Consider the following 20,471-nt stretch of genomic DNA (forward strand, 5'->3'; position numbering starts at 1 on the left):
CCCACTTACAGCTTGTCTCACTCTCACTAACTTGGCTGAAACATATGATGGGACCAATCAAAAATCGTCACCACATTGGCTTAACTCTTATTACAGGAACTCTAACCGGATGCACGTGGATACGCGATGCACGGTTCTTCCGTTTTTGCACCACTCTCAATCGCTTTTCGGTCTTTGTTGAACCACCACGTCAGTCTTGAGCAGATCGAATGACAATACTCGGATTCGCACGGTTCGAGAAAAATGGATAACGAGAATGCAAGCTGCTCGCATGACAGCAAAGAAAATGCTCAACTATCACTGCTAGATCTCCCGAAGGAGGTTTGTATAAGAAAAAGAAAAACTTCGATTTTCTCGTATTTCTCGTACGCAAAATTCCTTTATGTAACACGTGCATGGAAAGTGGACGCTACGCGTGCGTGATAGACCACTTTCCACGCACTTGCAACATAAAATAGGGTGTGCAAGCCGTGCGTAAATATGAAAATTCCCGGGTGCGGTGACCGCACTCGCCTTCGGCTCGTGCGTCAACTCCGCACCCGTGAATTTTCATTTTACAGCACTTGTTGCACAAATAACTATTTCTTAATCGTCGCTGTCATTTCGTGAGTCTTCATTTCGTCAGAGCACGCATTATGAAACTCTTCGGAATGCATTCCGATCAGAATTATTCCATTTTCTCTAATAAACACTATAGAAATCTAGAAAATAACTAAGCAATTCCGATTGGAATATATTCTAAAATAGTTCCGCAGTAGGTAAGTGTGCAGTAAGTAATCGATAGAGTAAAGTATGCTCAATCAGCGACGGACAACTATACCTCTTTCGTTCTGTCTTCATCCTCCATCTCTTCCGGAACATTTGTTTGGTTGTGCGTTTAATTATTTTATTGGACTGCATTTCAGATGTTCCTGCATATATGTTCCTTCTTAGATACGTCGACACTAGTACACGGTTTGACCCTCGTGTGCAAACAGTTTTATCAGATCTTAAAGGCGGATGATGTCTTACTGTGGAAAGCGCGAATTAACCACATATGGCCGAATGCTACCTACTCGCTTTTGCTTCCCGGTTAGATCAAATTGATAGCCTTACAACTTGCCACGATCAATTATTTATATGAATAAATAAAACACTCTGTAAGCCATTTTACACCAGTGTTGTTCAAACTTGCGCAAGTATACGTAGGTCGTTACTTGTATTGCGTTAAATTTTATATAGTATTTCATTTCTTAAAAAAAATAAGCGTATTTTCTACAAAATATTATATATTTCTTATTTATAATAAATCGCATAGAGCAAGCTTGAGCAGCTCCATTTATTGCAATAATTTTATATGCATAAAATAAAAACGTGAATAAAACTAACTGTATCAAGAATATTCTTGTATAATAGTTTATTTGTACTTAAATAATTGTATATACATACATTCTTTTTGTACTCAATATTAGTACGAATAAGCAGCTTCCATCATATTTCTTAGATATATGAAGTCACGTGTCATTACAGCGAGACCCGACAAACTGTTTTGGAAGTTGTCATGCATTGCGATCGAGAAACAAACCGCGCTATGGAAACAGAAGGATTCTATGAAGAAATTGATACATGAGGGCTATCTGGATAAAGTATTCAGTTCAGTGTTACTGATACATGTAGGTAGTAGGTATATTATGTCATTTGTCTTTGGCCATCTCTCCCTGTGAAAAACGATATAATGATGATTCTCGTTTTCAGAATGGGACCACCTGTATAGCTAGTTATACAACAGACTCTATAGATAGAGTGGGGCACTTTCTTGTTTACTGGAAACTTCCCTCCGACGAGAAATCCTTTGTTCAGCGAATTGGCCATAAGCGAACTGACGATATAATCAGGGATCTGACGGCGATAGACAACACGATCTACAGTTGCAGTTGGGATCGGAGTATTAAGTCGTGGACGCTCACCAACACCGATTTCGTCCATCAGAGGACTTACGAGATGTATGCAATAGCAAAACTGTTCCTTTCGGCAGCTTCGCCATAAGAAGACTGAGCCAGAAAGATTCCTGTTTGTAGGAGAAATAACTGTTTCCCTCCAATTGTTTGCATGCAGATACTGCGTTCTAAGTCTCGCTTATCGAGACAGATGATTCAGAAACGTGATTATAAAGTTCACGTGTCAAATTGTATTCACTGCATATTACCATTTCGCGCGTATCATTTCCTATCAACGTTGAACATTCCAGCAGTGTGCTGAGTGGGGTGCGTGCATGTCATTGTGTCTAGAACGGGTCCTCTTTGCGACCGGCTCATCCTGCGGAACTATATACGTGTTCGATTCGAGATTGAGTAATAAGCCGATCAGAGAGTACCGGCCACGCCCCGAAGTCGTGTATAAGCTGGCCATGAACACGGATACATCTTCTCCGTCGTATTATTTTCAAATATTCCGGAAGCGCGTGACCTTTACGAAAAGAGCTCCGCACTTGTTGAATTTTGAGTTCTTTTTGACTGTGTATTTGACTACAATTGTGCTAATTTGTGTTATAAATACAAAAATAATATTTTAAACCGTATTTAAGGAAGTGAAGAAAGCAAGACTTTGTTAACCGCGTTATTGACCGACTGACTTCAATTTCTTTTTGTAAAAAGATACTAACTTGTTCCATGTTGTTGAAAATGCCGTTGAGAAAATATCGATATATCCATCCATTTATTACCAAGTAATTGAAAAATGAACATAATTATAAATGAATATTGTTATAAGGCATTTATTATATTTCTACAAGTTGTATATTATGTTGTGGTGACAACAGATAACACAAAACAAAAAAAATAATAGCCATAATTCAAGGGGTTGATAAGAAATCAATTATAAGATAGCAGGTAAGACAAGAATTTGACATTTTCAAATTTTTAATAGTTGTGCTGCCAAAGAATCCCGCACATTTCTTATGGAAATTGGATTTCGGCGAAATTGGTTGAAACTTTGGAAATAGAGTCAGACAGTTTCTAAAGTTTCAGTCAATTTTACCAAAATTCAATTTTCATAAGAAATGTGTGGTGTCCTTTTTCTCCCTTTCGCTGGATTATATCCAACCCCCTTGATTTGCCGTCATTGTTCGAATTGCCGTTTCTTTGTCTCGTTTAGCACAACTCAACATAGTTTACAAAAGTAGATTATCTGCCACTGTTTGGATAGTATGAGATTTTAATATTTTTTATTCCTAAACCCTAAATTTCTAACAGTACAGTAACTGTAAAGTCCAATAATTTTTTGTCATTAGAAAAAGTTGTGCTTATCAAGAGACACGGTAGTGTCTCGCGCCAAGTACACGCGGAGCGAGACCGACCGTGACTCTTTTACGCGACGCGACGGGTTGCGAGTACCCGAGATGTTGAGATCTCGATAACGAGTGAACGGATCAAGTTCTAAGTAGGCTTGATCGATAGCTTGGGGTCCAATTAGGGGGGGGTTTCTCTCATAATATTCCGCTACGTGCCCTACGAGCGGAGATATTGCGACGCAAAGTCCAAATGTAAAAATTTATTTTTAAGATACTCCTCTTCCTCCTCCTCCTAACGCCGACGTTCTTGTATGATGACGTCATAATCAGAAACGTTACTTTCACTTTTTCGACGCTGGCGGCGCAGGTATCGCCAGTTTCGATATCGCGCGCGTATTTCGAAATTAGGTCGATAAACTTATCGGTCAGGAGTAAGATTTTTATTTAAATATTTTAGGTAAATTAGGTATATACTTATTATAATATATATTGAGTCAATTCCTTCATGTTTATCTGGAGAGATTTCGTATCCTTACATCGTATTACCACCGCTGCCGGAAAAGAAGGTTCTCTACGCTTGGCAGAAAGTGCCGCTAGGAAATTTTTAAGTCGATTCTTATGAATCAAGCTTGAATTCGATGTCTAAGTATCCCAGGTTGCCGATGACGAGGTCCAGATAGTGCGCTTCATAGTTTTCGGTGTCCAGGTGTAATAATACGTTGAATTCGATGTCTACGTGTCCCAGGTTGCCGATGACGAGGTCCACATAGTGCGCTCCGTAGTTTTCGGTGTTTACGTGTATTAATACCTTGAATTCGATGTCCACATGTCCCAGGTTGCCGATGACAAGATCCAGATAGTGCGCTTCATAGTTTTCGGTGTCCAGGTGTAATAATACGTTGAATTCGATGTCTACGTGTCCCAGGTTGCCGATGACGAGGTCCACATAGTGCGCTCCGTAGTTTTCGATGTCTACGTGTATTAATACCTTGAATTCGATGTCCACGTGTTCCAGGTTGCCGATGTTAAGATCCAGATAGTGCGCTTCATAGTTTTCGGTGTCCAGGTGTAATTGTACGTTGAATTCGATGTCTAGGTGTCCCAGGTTGCCGATGACGAGGTCCACATAGTGCGTTTCGTAGTTTTCGGTGTCTACGTGTATTAATACCTTGAATTCGATGTCCACGTGTCCCAGGTTGCCGATGACGGGATCCAGATAGTGCGCTTCATAGTTTTCGGTGTCCAGGTGTAATCGTACGTTGAATTCGATGTCTAGGTGTCCCAGGTTGCCGATGACGAGGTCCACATAGTGCGCTTCGTAGTTTTCGGTGTCTACGTGTATTAATACCTTGAATTCGATGTCCCCGTGTCCCAGGTTGCCGATGACGGGATCCAGATAGTGCGCTTTATAGTTTTCGGTGTCCAGGTGTAATAATACGTTGAATGCAATGTCTAGGTGTCCCAGGTTGCCGATGACAATGTCTAGATAGTGAGCTCCGTAGTTTTCGGTGTCTACGTGTATTAATACCTTGAATTCGATGTTTAGGTGTTCCAGGTTGCCGATGACGAGATCCACATGGTGCGCTCCGTAGTTGTCGGTGTCTACGTGTATTAATATTTTGAAATTGATGTCTAGGTGTCTCAGGTTGCTGATGACGAGGTCCAGATAGCGCGCTCCGTAGTTTTCGATGTCTACGTGTATTAATACCTTGAATTCGATGTCCACGTGTCCCAGGTTGCCGATGACAAGATCCAGATAGTGCGCTTTATAGTTTTCGGTGTCCAGGGGTAATCGTACGTTGAATTTGATGTCTAGGTGTCCCAGGTTGCCGATGACAAGGTCCACATAGTGCGCTTCGTAGTTTTCGGTGTCTACGTGTATTAATACCTTGAATTCGATGTCCACGTGTCCCAGGTTGCTAATGACGGGATCCAGATAGTGCGCTTCATAGTTTTCGGTGTCTAGGTGTAATCGTACGTTGAATTCGATGTCTAGGTGTCCCAGGTTAGCGATGACGAAGTCCACATAGTGCGCTTCGTAGTTTTTGGTGTCCAGGTGTAATAATACGTTGAATGCAATGTCTAGGTGTCCCAGGTTGCCGATGACAATGTCTAGATAGTGAGCTCCGTAGTTTTCGGTGTCTACGTGTATTAATACCTTGAATTCGATGTCTAGGTGTCCCAGGTTGCCGATGACGAGATCCACATAGTGCGCTCCGTAGTTGTCGGTGTCTACGTGTATTAATATTTTGAAATTGATGTCTAGGTGTCTCAGGTTGCTGATGACGAGGTCCAGATAGCGCGCTCCGTAGTTTTCGGTGTCTAGATGTAATAATACCTCGAATTTGATGTCTACGTGTTTCAGGTTGCCGATGACGAGGTCCACATAGTGCGCTTTGTAGTTTTTGGTGTCTAGGTGTATTAATAACTTTAAATCTGAATGTAGGACACGTAGATATCAAATTCGAGGTATTAATACACGTAGACACCGAAAACTACGGAGCGCACTATGTGAACCTCGTCATCGGAAACGTGGGACACCTAGACATCGAATTCAACGTATTGTTATACCTGGACACCGAAAACTATAGAGCGCACTATCTGGAACCCGACATCAGCAACCTGGAACACGTGGATATCGAATTCAAGGTATTAATACACCTGAATACCGAAAACTATGAAGCGCACTATGTGAACCTCGTCATCGGCAACCTGGGACACCTAGACATCGAATTCAAGCTTGATTCATAAGAATCGACTTAAAAATTCCCTAGCGGCAGAATCAAGAGACACGGTAGTGTCTCGCGCCAAGTACACGCGGAGCGAGACCGACGCGACCGTGACTCTTTTACGCGACGCGACGGGTTGCGAGTACCCGAGATGTTGAGATCTCAATAACGAGTGAACGGATCAAGTTCTAAGTAGGCTTGATCGATAGCTTACGAGCGGAGATATTGCGACGCAAAGTCCAAATGTGAAAATTTTTTATTAAGATACTTCTTTTTCTATCTACTTCTAACGCCGACGTCTTATATGACACTACAAAAAGGCGTGATATCCGTACAAAATTACCTTTTTCAAAAAAAGGTAAAAAAATGCGCCAAGTACACGCATAGTAGTATATATGTATTATGTTGTTACCTCGAAAAAAACAAAGTGGTAGTATTATACCTCGAAATAACACCCTGTACATATTGTTTATACAATGCGTAATACTACAAAAAGGCGTGATATCTGTACAAAATTACCTTTTTTAAAAAAAAGGTAAAGAAAGGCGCCAAGTACACGCATAGTAGTGTATATGTTGTTACCTCAAAAAAAAAAACAGTGGTAGTATTATACCTTAAAAAATCTAAGTAACAAGTGGTAGACGAAATCTTTGTATCTTGAAAAATCTCGAAAAAACTTAAACAGTAGTATCTTCACTTCGAAAAAAAAAAACAAAGTAGTAGTATTATACCTCGAAAAAACCTAAGTAACAAGTGGTGGACGTAATCTTTGTATCTCCAAAAATCTCGAAAAAACCTAAGCAGTATTATTTTTATTTCCAAAAAATTATTACTCAAGTGATACACATCACAAAATTACGTTACCTTATCAAAAAATGAGTCTTGCGCTTCAAGTGATCTATTATTACAATTACAAAAAAGAAATGATATCTCTTTAAATTACAGCGCCAATTACAGAGAACATATATTTTTTGAGATACTAAAGTTATTTGTTCTACCATAAATGCGTTATAACAATATTTTTTTTACTGTTTACTTATATTTTTTAATTTTTTTCTACTAAATAGATACGTATTTTTCGAAGTCATCTCGGCACAATATGGCACAGATTACTATCTTTTACTAAAAAAAATTGAGCTTAATCAGAAAATATGCATCAGTGTTATCAAAACATTTTTTTTATTTTCTTGAATACAGTATATAATATTGCTTTTACATTTATGGCAAATATTAACACAATTGTAGTCCAATACGACAGAGTTAAAAAAAAACACTCAGAATTCAATAAGTCGGGGTTAACAAAAATTTGTTGATAGTAATCCTGCTCAGTACAAGAGGAACCGCAGGTTCGGACATTTGGTTCACGCACTCGGTCGAGCGGCTGGTGGTGCGAAGCTACCATCCGTGGGATTATGCCTGAACGCCTCTAAGGCCGTATCCTCTCTAGTCAAAGGTGGCAATGATATCTCTAGGAGTCTCGTGAGTCGAAAGGCTCAAAACAATGTGACACACTAGGCGGCCGGTCGTCGCACGAGCCGGTTTGCCGTCCGGCGCCTCTGCCCGTCGCGCGTCGTCGGGATCTCACCGCTTACGACGGCACGGCGTCTAACGGTCGAACATGAGTTTCGCGAGTTCGATGTCGAGACTCGGAATCGTCTGTAGACGACTTAGATCCCTCACAAATATAGACAACAATGTAGCACAATTAATGAAAATATAATATTTAAAAAATGTGGACCTTTTCTTTTAAGAGATACGTATTGCACAATGGATACATTGAAATGTGTGTCATCGTGTCCGGAGCGGAGCCTGTTTGCGACCGGCTCATCCTACGGGACTATATACGTGTTTGATTCAAGATTGAGTAATAAGCCGATTTACCAGTACCGACCCCACACTGAACACGTGACTAAGCTGGCCATGAACACGGAATACATCTTGTCCGCCAGCGAGGACAAGACGGTATCCGTTTGGGATCAGAGAGCCGGACGGACCATGAAGTCTATCACAGTAATGTCATCCTGTAATCTTAACATCGAGAAATAAGACGGGATTATGATGTCAAAGTGCACCTTTTAGATTCCAGGTGAAGCGATTCCCACGTGCATGAGTATGCGACGGGATAATTGGGTTTGCGTCGGGGACACCAAGGCGAAGTTGTACATGCTAAATCCAAAGAACAATTTTGAGCTAGTGAAATATTACTCCACCCAGCATGAGTATTCTCCCGATGATCCGATAACGGGGGTGATTCTGACGCACGGATGCCTGATAACGAGTTGCAAAAACGGCATGGTCAGAATTTCGAGCCCTACGGATCCACCAAAGCTCATCGCTACTAAACTTGTAGAATACGGAAATAACGGCAGCGTGAGTATTACACGCGTAAGATTTGTCGAAAATGTATCATTGACTTTAATGACAAGATTTGTTAAGTATCTACGTATAAAAGCCTAGTTTACACCGATCTCTACGCGTATTAAATAGTAGGTATATTTGAGCTGATCAGCCAATATAATCAAACCAATTTACTAGTTATTTACCATTTAATACGCGTATCAATTGATCGATCATGTAAATTAGTAAATAAAAATACAGTTGAAAACGACATTCTTACAAGTTTTATCTTGCAGTATTGTACATACATCGCATTAAATATTATATGTAATTTTTTATGTTGCAGATGGACTACTTGAATGACACTCTCGCGATAGTAAGCTGTTCTACTCTCAACGTATGGCGTCTGAAATCGAAGTGTTTAACGAAACGTCATATTGAATAAAAAATATTTCTACGTGTTTTGTAGCTATTCTGCAGTAATATTGATTTTGATATGTAATATGTGTTCTTAATCTTTCTCATGATACTGTTTTAAAGCGTCGTTCTAATATGCAATGTGATATGGCTCCTGCACACAGGATACGCGTGGCAATGCGGCAAAGCGGCAAAGCGGTGACCGTGCAATCACCACTTTATATTAGTCAGTTATATATCTATTACTTCCGGAAAACCGAGACAATGATCTGTCACCGCTTTGCCGCATTATCGTGACCTGTGTGCAGGAACCAATAGATACCGTTTCGTAAAATTAGAAATAGATATCTGTTGAAAATACGTTTCTGTAGAAGCTTTACTAACATCGCTTACGATTATAAGTTGAACGATAATCACAGTTATAATTATAAGCTAAGCTTATCTCAGCCAGAACGCTGATATCTATTTGACATCTAAAGACGTCGAATTGATATCTATAGATGTCAATTTGACATTTATTGATGTCGAATTGACATCAGCATTCTGGCTGGGATAATTACAGCGTATTCATGTTGGGATCTTTTATGTTGAGAGGAATAAGAGAAAATGTACTTTTATACTATATAATTAAGTTCCATAAGCATTTAAGTATATTTTATATATTGCATTAACGTATGACGCGTATCGTATCATTAGGGAGTTTTTGCAATACCGTCTTTCAGACACGGTATTGCAAAAACTCCCTATTGTTTTGTTGTTCTGTAAATTTTTCTGACAAGGCTTTATATTTTAATATAACGTATTTCCTCGTATGAGAGATACTGTGTACGTGCACACTCGAGAAGCGACAATGTTTAAATATACTCTTCGTGTACTATACGCTTATTTATAACATTTATAAACAAAATACAAATCGTTTATTCGAGTAACAGATAACTTTCTTTATCTCTTTTTCGTTCGCCGAGATTCGCCTCTCTCGAATCATGTCGTCACGTGCCGTACGTATCGCATTACGTTACCATTGTTGAAATTCTTTATGTCGCAGCTCGATGAACTTCATTAATTAAGTTTATTAAATGAACAAGCAAATTTATATAATCACTTTTCTCAACATGAGAGAGTTGAATACAGATCGGTTGAGACATGTACACTACTTTCGCGACACCTTGTATAGGTGGTGTCGCTTATATGTGCGGTGCGCGCCGTGGTAACCATCTTCGATAGAAAACGATTAGAAACAATTATATGTGTATCGTTTTTAATCGTATCTTATCGGTTCTATCGTTACATATTTAAAAGACAGATCAAACGTTAATCGAATCAAATAGGTTTCTATCGTTTATTTAGATCCGAATAAGGAAATAACGATACAAATCTTATAATTATGAATCGTTTTCTATATGTACAATTATTGCCCGTCTAAATCAATCGTGTGTATATATATATACGGTAAAATTTTTACCACGATATATACTATATCGCATATATACATATATATATATTGATATAGTATATATCGTGGTAAAAATTTTACCGTATGCATTAATGCGGATATATAAAGGATAAAATGATAGACATCTCATCGATATTTATACGACTTATTCGAACCGAAACATCTATCGTTTCTTATCAGGATTTTCCGACATACAACTCATCATCTTCTGTACGGCAGTTAATCGGTTCGTTTTCTGTCGTATATCAATGATATATAAATTGTGATACGTAACGTAAGTTTTTGATAGAGTATCGTAAATAAACAATTCACTACCCATATATTAAAAACGATGATATGTAACTGATTAGACATTTATGATAGGATTCCAAATAACGTGATTTTCTGATAGAGTATCGTAAATAAACGATTCACTAATCATATTGAAAACCGCAAAAAAAATTGTTTATCGTTTTCTATCGTTGGCGGTTATCAGGGCGTGGATGTATGATGCACCGGATTCATAGTGGTTCTTCCGTGTTAACACCATCCTTACCTTCGTTGAACCACCGAGTGAGTTTCGAGCAGATTGAGTGAAAATAATCAGATTCGCACGGTGCGAGAAAGAATGGATGACGAGAATGCAAGCTGCGTCCACGACGGCGAGGAAAATGCACAATTATCACTGCTAGATCTCCCGCCGGAGGTTTGTATAAGAAAAAGAATTATTCCATTTTCTCTAATAAACACAATAGAAATCTAGAAAAGAACTAAGCAATTCCGATTGGAATCTATTCTAAAATAGTTCCGCAGTAAGTGTGCAGTAAGTAATCGATAGAGTAAAATATTCTCAATCAGCGACGGTCAACTATCTCTTTCGTTCTGTCCTTCATCCTCCATCTCTTCCGGAACATTTGTTTGGTTGTGCGTTTAATTATTTTATTGGACTGTATTTCAGATGTTCCTGCATATATGTTCCTTCTTAGATACGTCGACACTAGTACACGGTTTGACCCTCGTGTGCAAACAGTTCTATCAGATCTTAAAGGATGATGTCTTACTGGAAAGCGCGAATTAACCACATATTGCCGAATTCTACCTACTCGCTTTTGCGTCCCGGTTAGATCAAATTGATAGCCTTACAACTTGCACGATCAATTATTTATATGAATAAATAAAACACTCTGTAAGCCATTTTACACCAGTGCTGTTCAAACTTGCGATTGGACTGTATTTCAAATGTTCCTGCATATATGTTCCTTCTTAGATGCGTCGACGCTAGTACACGGTTTGAGCTTAGTGTGCAAACAGTTCTACCTGATTTTAAATGATGATGCCTTACTGCTTACAAAATGTTACGCTTATCCGTGCGTCCGCTGCTCACTCACACACTCACTCGCGAACGCGGCGCGTAATCCCGTTTCCAGGAATAAAGACTCTCTTTATGTTAGAAAGGAACTCGTTTAATAGGAACTCGTTTAATAGGAACTCGTTTAACAGGAACTCGTTTAACAAAGAGCTCGGGTGGACACGTCCGAACGAATCGGAAACCCAGAGCGAAATCTCACAGTCAATGTGTAATCAATAAATCAATAATTCCGTCGTTAAGGACCGCGCTTCGACTTGAAGCTATTCGAGCGAAGTTCACGTGGACGAAGTTCAGCGCGCAACGGGTGTCTCGGCACGGGCGCAACACTGCCCTCCCTCTTCCAGATTGTCGTCCCGACAATCCGGAAGGGCAGCTGAAGCAGGCGGTTCCCCACCGGGTCCTCTTCCTCAGGAAGTCCAGGTCTTCCCCGAGACGGATTCTTGTCCTATCCCGAGCTGCTGCTACGGGTAACCGGACTACGTCTCCTTCGACCACTTCCTCTTTGACTGCGCAGGACTTCACTACATTCCGGCTCGGTGCGGACCCCTTGTTTCCAGCGCTGATCCGTTCCTCTTGAACGTCTTCGGACTGGGAGGGGGAATAACTCTCCGTGGACCCTGCGTCTCGCAAGACTCCCCCAGTCCCCACCTCGGCATTTGCCCTAAGTCCCACGGAAAACCACGGATCGAAAACCGTGGGCGAGGCAGACTTCTTTAGAAGACTTCAGGCGATCACGTTGCCTTCTTTCGGGTCGAAAGTTTCTTCGCTCTTCCTCTCTTTCTGCGAAAGCAAACATTAAACGCAGCAACTTTCACAAAATACACAAAAGCATAAAAAAAAAAAAAAATGTATATGTGGAAAGCGCGAATTGACCATATATTGCCGAATACTAGCCACTTGCTTTTGTGTCCCGGTTAGCTCAAATTGATAGTACCTTACGCCACAACCAATCCTTTTCGTCAGTAAATAGAACATTCTCTATGTCATTTTATGCCAGCGCTGTTCGAAGCATTTGCAAGTCATACATTAGCTGCTTAGCTCGTGTTAGATTTTATTTCGTAGTATTTCATTTCTGTTTGCCTCTTAAAAAAAAATAAGCGTGTTTTACAAAACATATATTTCTTACCTACAAAAAGTTGCATGAAACAAGCTTGAGCTAGCAGCTCCGTTTATTGCAATAACTTGATATGCATAAAGTAAGAACGTGAATAGATCTCTCGGTCTAGAATGTGCTTGTAGTTTATTTGTACTTAATTCAAGTTGCACGTATATAAATTTTTTTGTACTCAGTATCACGGTACGAATAATTTTTCATATATTCTTTTGATATAAAAAGTCACGTGTCCTTACAGAGAGGCCCGACAAACTGTTTTGGAAGTTGTCATGCGTTGCGATCGAGAAACAAACAGCGCTGTTTGAGAAACCGCAGGATTCTATAAAAAAATTGTTCATTGAATATATAGTGACAGTGCAACTTCTGTGTTGCTGATGCCCGTAGTAAGTAGCATATTAGGGAGTTTTTGCAATACCGCCTTTCTCAGATACGGTAAACGTATCTTAAAACGTATATGATGATTCTCGTTTTCAGGACGGAATCACTTATTTGGTTTCTACGAATGGTTATCCTACAACCTTATCTTGCAAGAAACTTTCTTATCGCGAGGAACCCTCTTACGAATTTGAGGATATCAACGTAGAGTCTCGATAGACCACACGGTCTATAATTGCTGTTCCAATAATACGGTCAAATCGCGGGTGCTCACCAACACTGGTCTCGTCTATGACAACGAACTTACGAGACGTACGTGGTAACAAAACTCTTCCTTTCGCCCGCTTTGCAATAAAAAGACTGAGCAAGGAAGATAATTCCTCTTTGTGAGAAAAATAATCGTTTTCCAAATTATTTGAATGCAGATACCGCGTTCCGTGTCTCGCTTGTCGAGACAGTTGATTCGGAAACGTGATTCCAAAGTTCACTCGAATTCATTTCATATTACCACTTCACGTGTACTTTTTTTCATCAACGTCAAATATTTCAGGAGCGTAACCTCTGTGAAGGTAACCCCGCATTTGTTGAATTTTGAGTTTTCTTTTAGCCGTACTCCCATATTGAACTACAATTGTGCTAATTTTTGCCGCAAATACGGAAACAATATTTTGAACTGTATTCAAGAAAACTAAGAAATATAAAGTTTTGTTAGCTCAGCACTATTTCCAGATTAAATTTTTTGTAGTAAAAAAATGCTAATCTGAGTCATGTTGTACCGTTGAAAAAACATTGATATATTTATTCATTTAGTAGAAAGAAATTAAAAAATAAATATAACAAGACTAAACAAAAAGATACTAACTTAATACCACGTTGTGCCATTGGAATAATATCGATATATAATCTATCCATTTATTAGAAAAAGATCGAAAAGTAAACATAACGAAAATTTGACATTTTTAAATTATTAAAAGTTATGTTGTCAAATTTTTTTATTTTTTACCCTTTTTTGTTGGATTTTTTCAAACCCCTTAATTTTTTGTACTTGTTTCGATTGTCGGTCGATTATTTCGCTTAGCACAACTGAACGCAATTTACAAAATTAGATTATCTGTCAAGGTTTGGATGAGGTTTTGAATTTTTTTTATTACGAAAACCAAACCGGTTTACATTGTCGTGGTGCCATGGTCGAGATCAGACGTGAGGCGTAAACGTAAGCACGTGAGCCGCGGCTACGGCCCATTCCTAATACTGCCGTATATAATAATATAACAGAAAAGAAGAGCATTTTTGTTACTTAAAAAATAAAAATGAATTTTTAAAATAAGGTAAAGAAAACATGCAAAGTTTAACGTTATTCATTTTCTTCGTTTCCTTATAAAAAGTTCCTGAAAAATATATATTTTAAAGATCTTTTAAATCAAATACCTCCGTTAATAATTCTTTACATTCTTTTCCTGACGGAAGAGATTTTACCACTTCTCAATATAAATATAAATTTATCTCTTGTTATGGTTTTATTCGATTATTCCGGCGTTTTTATATTTGTGATTTAATTAGATTATTGTTTACTTTGTTTATATTATTAGGTGATTATGTTTAATATTTTAGTCTAGACTAATGTTTAACGTTTTAGTATGTAAACTTGAACATTAATTATCATGTTTTTTTATATTTATCTTCTTCTATCGTAGTAATCCGTTCCGAAGAAGACTAAGTACAGTCGAAACGTTAACCATGTGTATTGTTTATTTAAGAAATTGTTTTTATTTTAATCCAATATCTCTCTGTTGTTGCTCGTGGCCGCTTATAAACATTAATAGCTAATATAAATTTAATTAGAGTAAAAAGAACATCATGAACTACTTTTTTTCTCGATATAGTTAATATGTAATTATTGTTATGCATTTAAATATTAAATTTAAATACTATTATGCTAAAGTAAAGATTTTTAATGTAAGACTTTTTTAATATAAGAGCAAATTTGCCAGAACGGGGATTTCTATACATTACATTTACGAATTTTAGTTTTTATGTTTATAAATATTTTTTAATTAATTATAATTGCAATATTTATATTTATAAATTTCAAATATATATATATATGTATATATATATATATATATATATTTATTTATAAATATAAAAATTAAAATTTGTAAATATAAACGTAAATGTAACGTATAGCCACATATACAAACATGTATATAGTAATTTAACTTTAGAAGGGCATTCTTGTCTAAAAACATGTAAAAGAATATTTTTATTACAATTTCAATAAAACACTAAGAAAATTCTAAAAAGCACGTTGTCATACTTGTCATACTGTACTTACTCCATAAAAACTATAATACTGACAGGAAGTAAGTAAAACTTGGGCAAAATGTCAGATATAATATTTTTAACAATTTCACAGTATTTACAACAACGCTCCTAGCTGTAGCTTTGTTAAACATAACGAGTGGCATATTTCCCCCAGTTACCCTATATATAATACATAACTCTTTATAAATGCAAGTCTAATTAAAAATTTCTAAAACTAATAAGGAAAAATTTTTATATATTTTATTTCTTACTTCAGTAATGAAAACATGACTGAAATACTTTAGATAGTAAAATTTATTTATGCAACACGTGCATGGAAAGTGCCCCATTACGCACGCTACGCGTGCGTGATAGACCACTTTCCAGGCACTTGCAACATAAAGTAGGGAGTGTAAGTCGTGTGTAAAGATGAAAATTCCCGGGTGCGGTTTCCCGGGTGCGGTAAACTCCGTCTGTCTGTAAGTCTCACTTGTTACACAAATAACTATTGTTAGTCTTTATAGTATAGTGAAACAGTAAAATCCGAATATTTGGAGTCGCGCGAAATATCCTAATCGCCCTGGCACGCGCTCGCCGCTATACCGGCTATACCGGCGATTCATATATGCCGAGATCATTATCAGCCTTGCTTCTCGACAGCATCAGTTGATTTAGGCTGCGGTCCGTTTCACGCATGATATATGCGCGCATTAGCTATAGTTTACGTTACACTTAAGTACTCTTACTTCTTACTCCACGCTTACTCCACGTATTGTAGACCACGACTAAAAGTTTTTGCAGACAATAGATCAAAGATAGATCAAAGAATATGTATATATAAACGACACATGCATATGTGTTATGTATATGTAATATTTACTCACACGTAATAATTATTATACACTATGTGTGAGTATATGTGTGTTCGTGTATACATAACAATACGCAATGTTATTATTTATAGCAATATATTATATTGCTGTATTATATTTAGATATGGGAAACATGATTATTACATTGCATAAATGCAATGTTCATAAATGTTATTTTTTTACCTCTTTTTTTTCGTTTACTTACTATTTTATTGAGTTCATCATGAATATAAATATTATTGTGAGTCAATGATATACACAAAGTATACGACGTACGGTTTATATATTTGTAATAAAAATTGAAATATATAACAGTACATATTGAAAGTATACATTTTGTGTACTAAGAGAATAATACAAAATTTTGTATTGTGAATATAGAATGGACCCCTCCAACGCCCATTCCCGTGAAACGCAACCATATATATTCTTTTGTTTCTCCGACAATATACCCAATCGACACAAAGCATTAGTTACATTCATGCATCTATGTTTGCACATTCAACGATAAAAATGTAATATAACATGCACACGTTGTTATATTACATTTATATTGTTGAATGCAAAATTATAATATAGATGCGATGTAACTAATGCTCTGTGTCGACTGGGTAAATACTATGATATTAAAAAAGTAATATACTTCTTATACTATCATTTATTACTTTGATTTGATAATATAATTATGATAACCAGTACCGTCAGATCAGACGCTTCTGACTTTTTTTACAATCAGTACCGTCCGAATAAACGCCTCTGGCAGTTTTATTTGCCAGTACCGTGAGATCAGACGCTTCTGATTTTTTTCACAATTAGTACCGTCCGAATAGACGCCTCTGGCAGTTTTATTTGCCAGTACTTTCAGATCAGATGCTTCTGACTTTTTTTACAATCAGTACCGTCCGAATACACGCCTCAGGCATTTAGTTCGCCAGTACCGTCAGGTCAGACGCTTCTGATATTTTTTACAATCAGTACCGTCCGAATAGACACCTCTGGCAGTTTCATTTTCCAGTAGCATCAAATGAGACGCTTCTGGTTTGTTTGACCATTAGTACTGCCCGAATAGACGTTTCTCGCATTTATAATCAGTTAGTATGTATGTCAGAAACGTTTTATTCGTTGAGGCATGTTTCATCTCAATAGTATTTTTTTATTATCACAATGTTACAATTTTCTATAATTATTATTTTCAATAAATTACAAATTTTTATCCTTGTGGAAAAGGTAGCAGTTTATTGCCCTTTATAATTTTCATAAAGTGTTGTCTCATGCACTTTACGTTCTTGGAATATTTTTCATTACAAGGATCGTCTCCTAAGGCTACAGTTGTGGCGAAAGCTGCGGTGTAAATTCCACAACATGTTCCATCAGGTTGTGCTTGAACTTTTTCAAAAATAATATCATTTTGGCTTATCTTCGAATATCAAAGTTGTATATAATTTTTTTCTTTGGCTACTAATTTATTGTACGTACTGCCAGGTAAACTGTCATATACGTGAAGTTTTGTGCCATCAAAAAATATACATCGCCAATGATCGCTACAGTTCCCTCCAATTATCTGCAGGCTTTTATCGCTGCGACTTGCTTCTAGTATATGAGGAAACTCTAAATATTGAACACTTTGCGTTTTAAAATGAGTTGTTTCTCTTACAACGCGCAAGAATCGATCTAACGATTCGTCGCTTAGTTTGCTGTGTATAGGCAAAACATTATTTTGCACCAATTCGACGGAAGCAATAGTCTCATCAAGAACTTTTTTATGTCTTGCCGCCTTATCATCTTCAGTTAGATCTCCCTTATTGCTTATGCCAACAATAATGCAATCATCATCCTGCTCCATATTTTGAATGACTGTAACAGTTGGACTTGCTGCTTCCGTCGACGAAATGTCATATTCTTCTGTCATAACATTATCGCTTTTTACTTCATTTTGCCGAATACTTTTTCGATCCTTTATTTTTTTTCCTGCTTCTTCCTTCGCTTCTATAATATATTTAGGATCTCTAATTGGCATATGCCTATTATGCCGACTATCCAAGATCTCCAAAAGCATACATTCATCATATAGAAACGTATTAGCTTAGGTAGCATTTCAGTCTTCCAAAAAGCTTTGTCTCTATTTTCATGCACTATTTTCATGCTTTTTGGTGTCCATATGGCAAAAATGCAATATTCTCGTTGCGATATATTCAATTGTCCTTGTATCTGATAAAAGAATCGATATGGTTTCGATTCATCTTATCTGGATTTTTTTTATCAAAAATGCTTTTTACGGGAGCCAATGTCTGTATGGCTTCTTCTGCTGTTAAATTCAGCGGACAAAGGACATTTAATTTCTACCAGACCATTTTCATCTATTAGTCCATCTGCAGAAGCACCCAAAAATGGATTTTCATAATCAATAAATAATCCGTAAGGTTTTATATCTTTGTTCAGTTTTGCGGATAACTCTTTCCTCGCTGATTCTTCTCAATCGGGGCCATATTTCATAGCAGCAGTATTAACGGCCATAGGGTACAAAATATTTTTTACCATTGTCGAGCAAGATGTTGTCGGTCTCATACGACATACTATTCCAAAATTGGATGCTGTCAACATTTCACGTCTTAGTGATAACCATAACTCAGATTCACCTTGATCTGTTGTATCTCGTTCTATCTGTTTCCATTGTTTTGCATTTTCTAACAACTTCTCCATATGATTTTGCCAAAGTTGTTCCAATACATCATCTTTTGCCTTTCATCTATTGCTCGAGATTCTTTGGTTCTCGCCACTTTTATTTGTCGTCGCGTCTCCAGTTTCTCGACAACAGCAGGAACACTTTTATCCATGCCTTGATGCACTTCTGTAAAAACTTGCTGCGTATTATGTTGCAGAACTGCTGCAGTAACTCTAGCATTATAGGAACCTCGTTTTCCGCCAATTTCTTTGCAGATTATCGAATTAAACGCTTCTCTGCTGGATTATCTGTGTAATTTAACACCAAGCTGTGGGAATAAGCGCTCAAATATATAACAGCACTCTCTATTGGCGCATAAAGACCGTGCAATTTCAGATCAGGTACATAACTTTTTTGCTTCCTCATAGAGAAAGCTTTGTTTTCGTAAAAAAATTTTTTTTTGTTTGTTTTTCTGAATGTGTTCAGAATGTTCTAAAACGTCGAAAAATTGCAATTTAAAAAAATGTCTGTATTATTGTGTGTGTGTATGTGCCAAATTTACCGAAATTTCTATAACTCCAGAACTAATCAACAATATCTTAACAAATTATATATGAAATAGGGGTAGAAAGAACTGAAGAATATAACAGAATTAATAAAAAATGCTAATAATAAAGGGATTACCGATTTCTCTTTAAAAAAACAGCTAAATTTACCAAAATTTCTATAACTCAGGAACTGAATTTTAAAAAATTATATATAAAATAGGGGTAGAAAAAACTGAAGAATATAATAGAATTAATAAAAATTGCTAATAATGAAGGGGTTACCGATTTTTATCTAAAAAATCTATATGATTGCCCTAATTTTCGCAAATTTTGAGATATTGAGCTTAATTTTTTTTTATGGATAGAGTATCATTAAAGGTAGGTTGGTGTTGAATTTGGCAATGATTGGTGAAGGGGTTACCGATTTTTGCCTAAAAAGTGTATAAGTTATACATGTAATCGTATATATAGAACGTATCGTTAAAGGAAGGTAGGGTAGACCGAGGCGAATCGGATTACTAATTAGCACAATAAAATAGCTCGTTTGAAAAAAAAACACTAACAAAAACTGTCTTAAAACTTATATTGATCCGATTCGCCTCGATCCGGGCTATACCCTAAGTTATTTGATGGATAGAGTATCATTTTAAAGGAAGATTGTTAGTGAATTTGGCGAGGATCGGTGAAGGGATTACCGATTTCTGCTTAAACAGTGTATAAGATGCACATGTAATTTTATATAGAGTATTATTAAAAGAAGGTTGTTTTGAATTTTGCGAGAATCGGTGAGAGAGTTACCGATTTCTGTTTAAAAAATGTGTAACAATTTCTGCTTAAAAAATGTGTAAGTATCTTTAATGATACTCTATCCATAAAAAAAGTGTGCAAGTAGAAACTTGCACATTGCTTCCTCATAGTTTTTAAGTGTGCAAGTAGAAACTTACACATTGCTTTCTCATAGTTTTTAAATGTGCAAGTAGAAACTTGTACATTGCTTCCTCATAATTTTTAAGTGTGCAAGTGGAAACTTGTACATTGCTTTCT

The 20,471-nt window shown here is 37.1% G+C and overlaps 1 protein-coding gene and 1 long non-coding RNA gene across 2 annotated transcripts; both read left to right on the plus strand.

The window, feature by feature from the left end:
• The first annotated feature begins 2,072 nt into the window (after positions 1–2,072).
• LOC139812564 (F-box/WD repeat-containing protein 9-like) lies at positions 2,073–9,470 on the plus strand. The gene is made up of 4 exons (XM_071777450.1): positions 2,073–2,412; positions 7,314–8,007; positions 8,077–8,367; positions 8,681–9,470. Exons 2-4 carry the CDS (start codon positions 7,765–7,767, stop codon positions 8,777–8,779), a joined length of 633 nt encoding a protein of 210 aa, XP_071633551.1. The 5' UTR covers positions 2,073–2,412; positions 7,314–7,764; the 3' UTR covers positions 8,780–9,470.
• Positions 9,471–10,949: 1,479 nt separating this feature from the next.
• Positions 10,950–14,397, plus strand: LOC139812565 (uncharacterized). Its single transcript, XR_011731891.1, has 3 exons — positions 10,950–11,302; positions 12,905–13,049; positions 13,141–14,397. It is a non-coding gene; the product is annotated as an uncharacterized lncRNA (long non-coding RNA).
• Positions 14,398–20,471: the final 6,074 nt, after the last annotated feature.

Source organism: Temnothorax longispinosus, chromosome 5, assembly GCF_030848805.1.
Source record: "Temnothorax longispinosus isolate EJ_2023e chromosome 5, Tlon_JGU_v1, whole genome shotgun sequence".
Taxonomy (NCBI): Eukaryota; Metazoa; Arthropoda; class Insecta; order Hymenoptera; family Formicidae; genus Temnothorax; species Temnothorax longispinosus.

Coding starts and splice junctions, on each gene's coding strand:
- LOC139812564 (XM_071777450.1), top strand. CDS start 7,765: ATGGATACATTGAAATGTGTGTCATCGTGTCCGGAGCGGAGCCTGTTT. Junction 8,008..8,076: donor GGACCATGAAGTCTATCACA/GTAATGTCATCC, acceptor TGCACCTTTTAG/ATTCCAGGTGAAGCGATTCC. Junction 8,368..8,680: donor AATACGGAAATAACGGCAGC/GTGAGTATTACA, acceptor TTTATGTTGCAG/ATGGACTACTTGAATGACAC.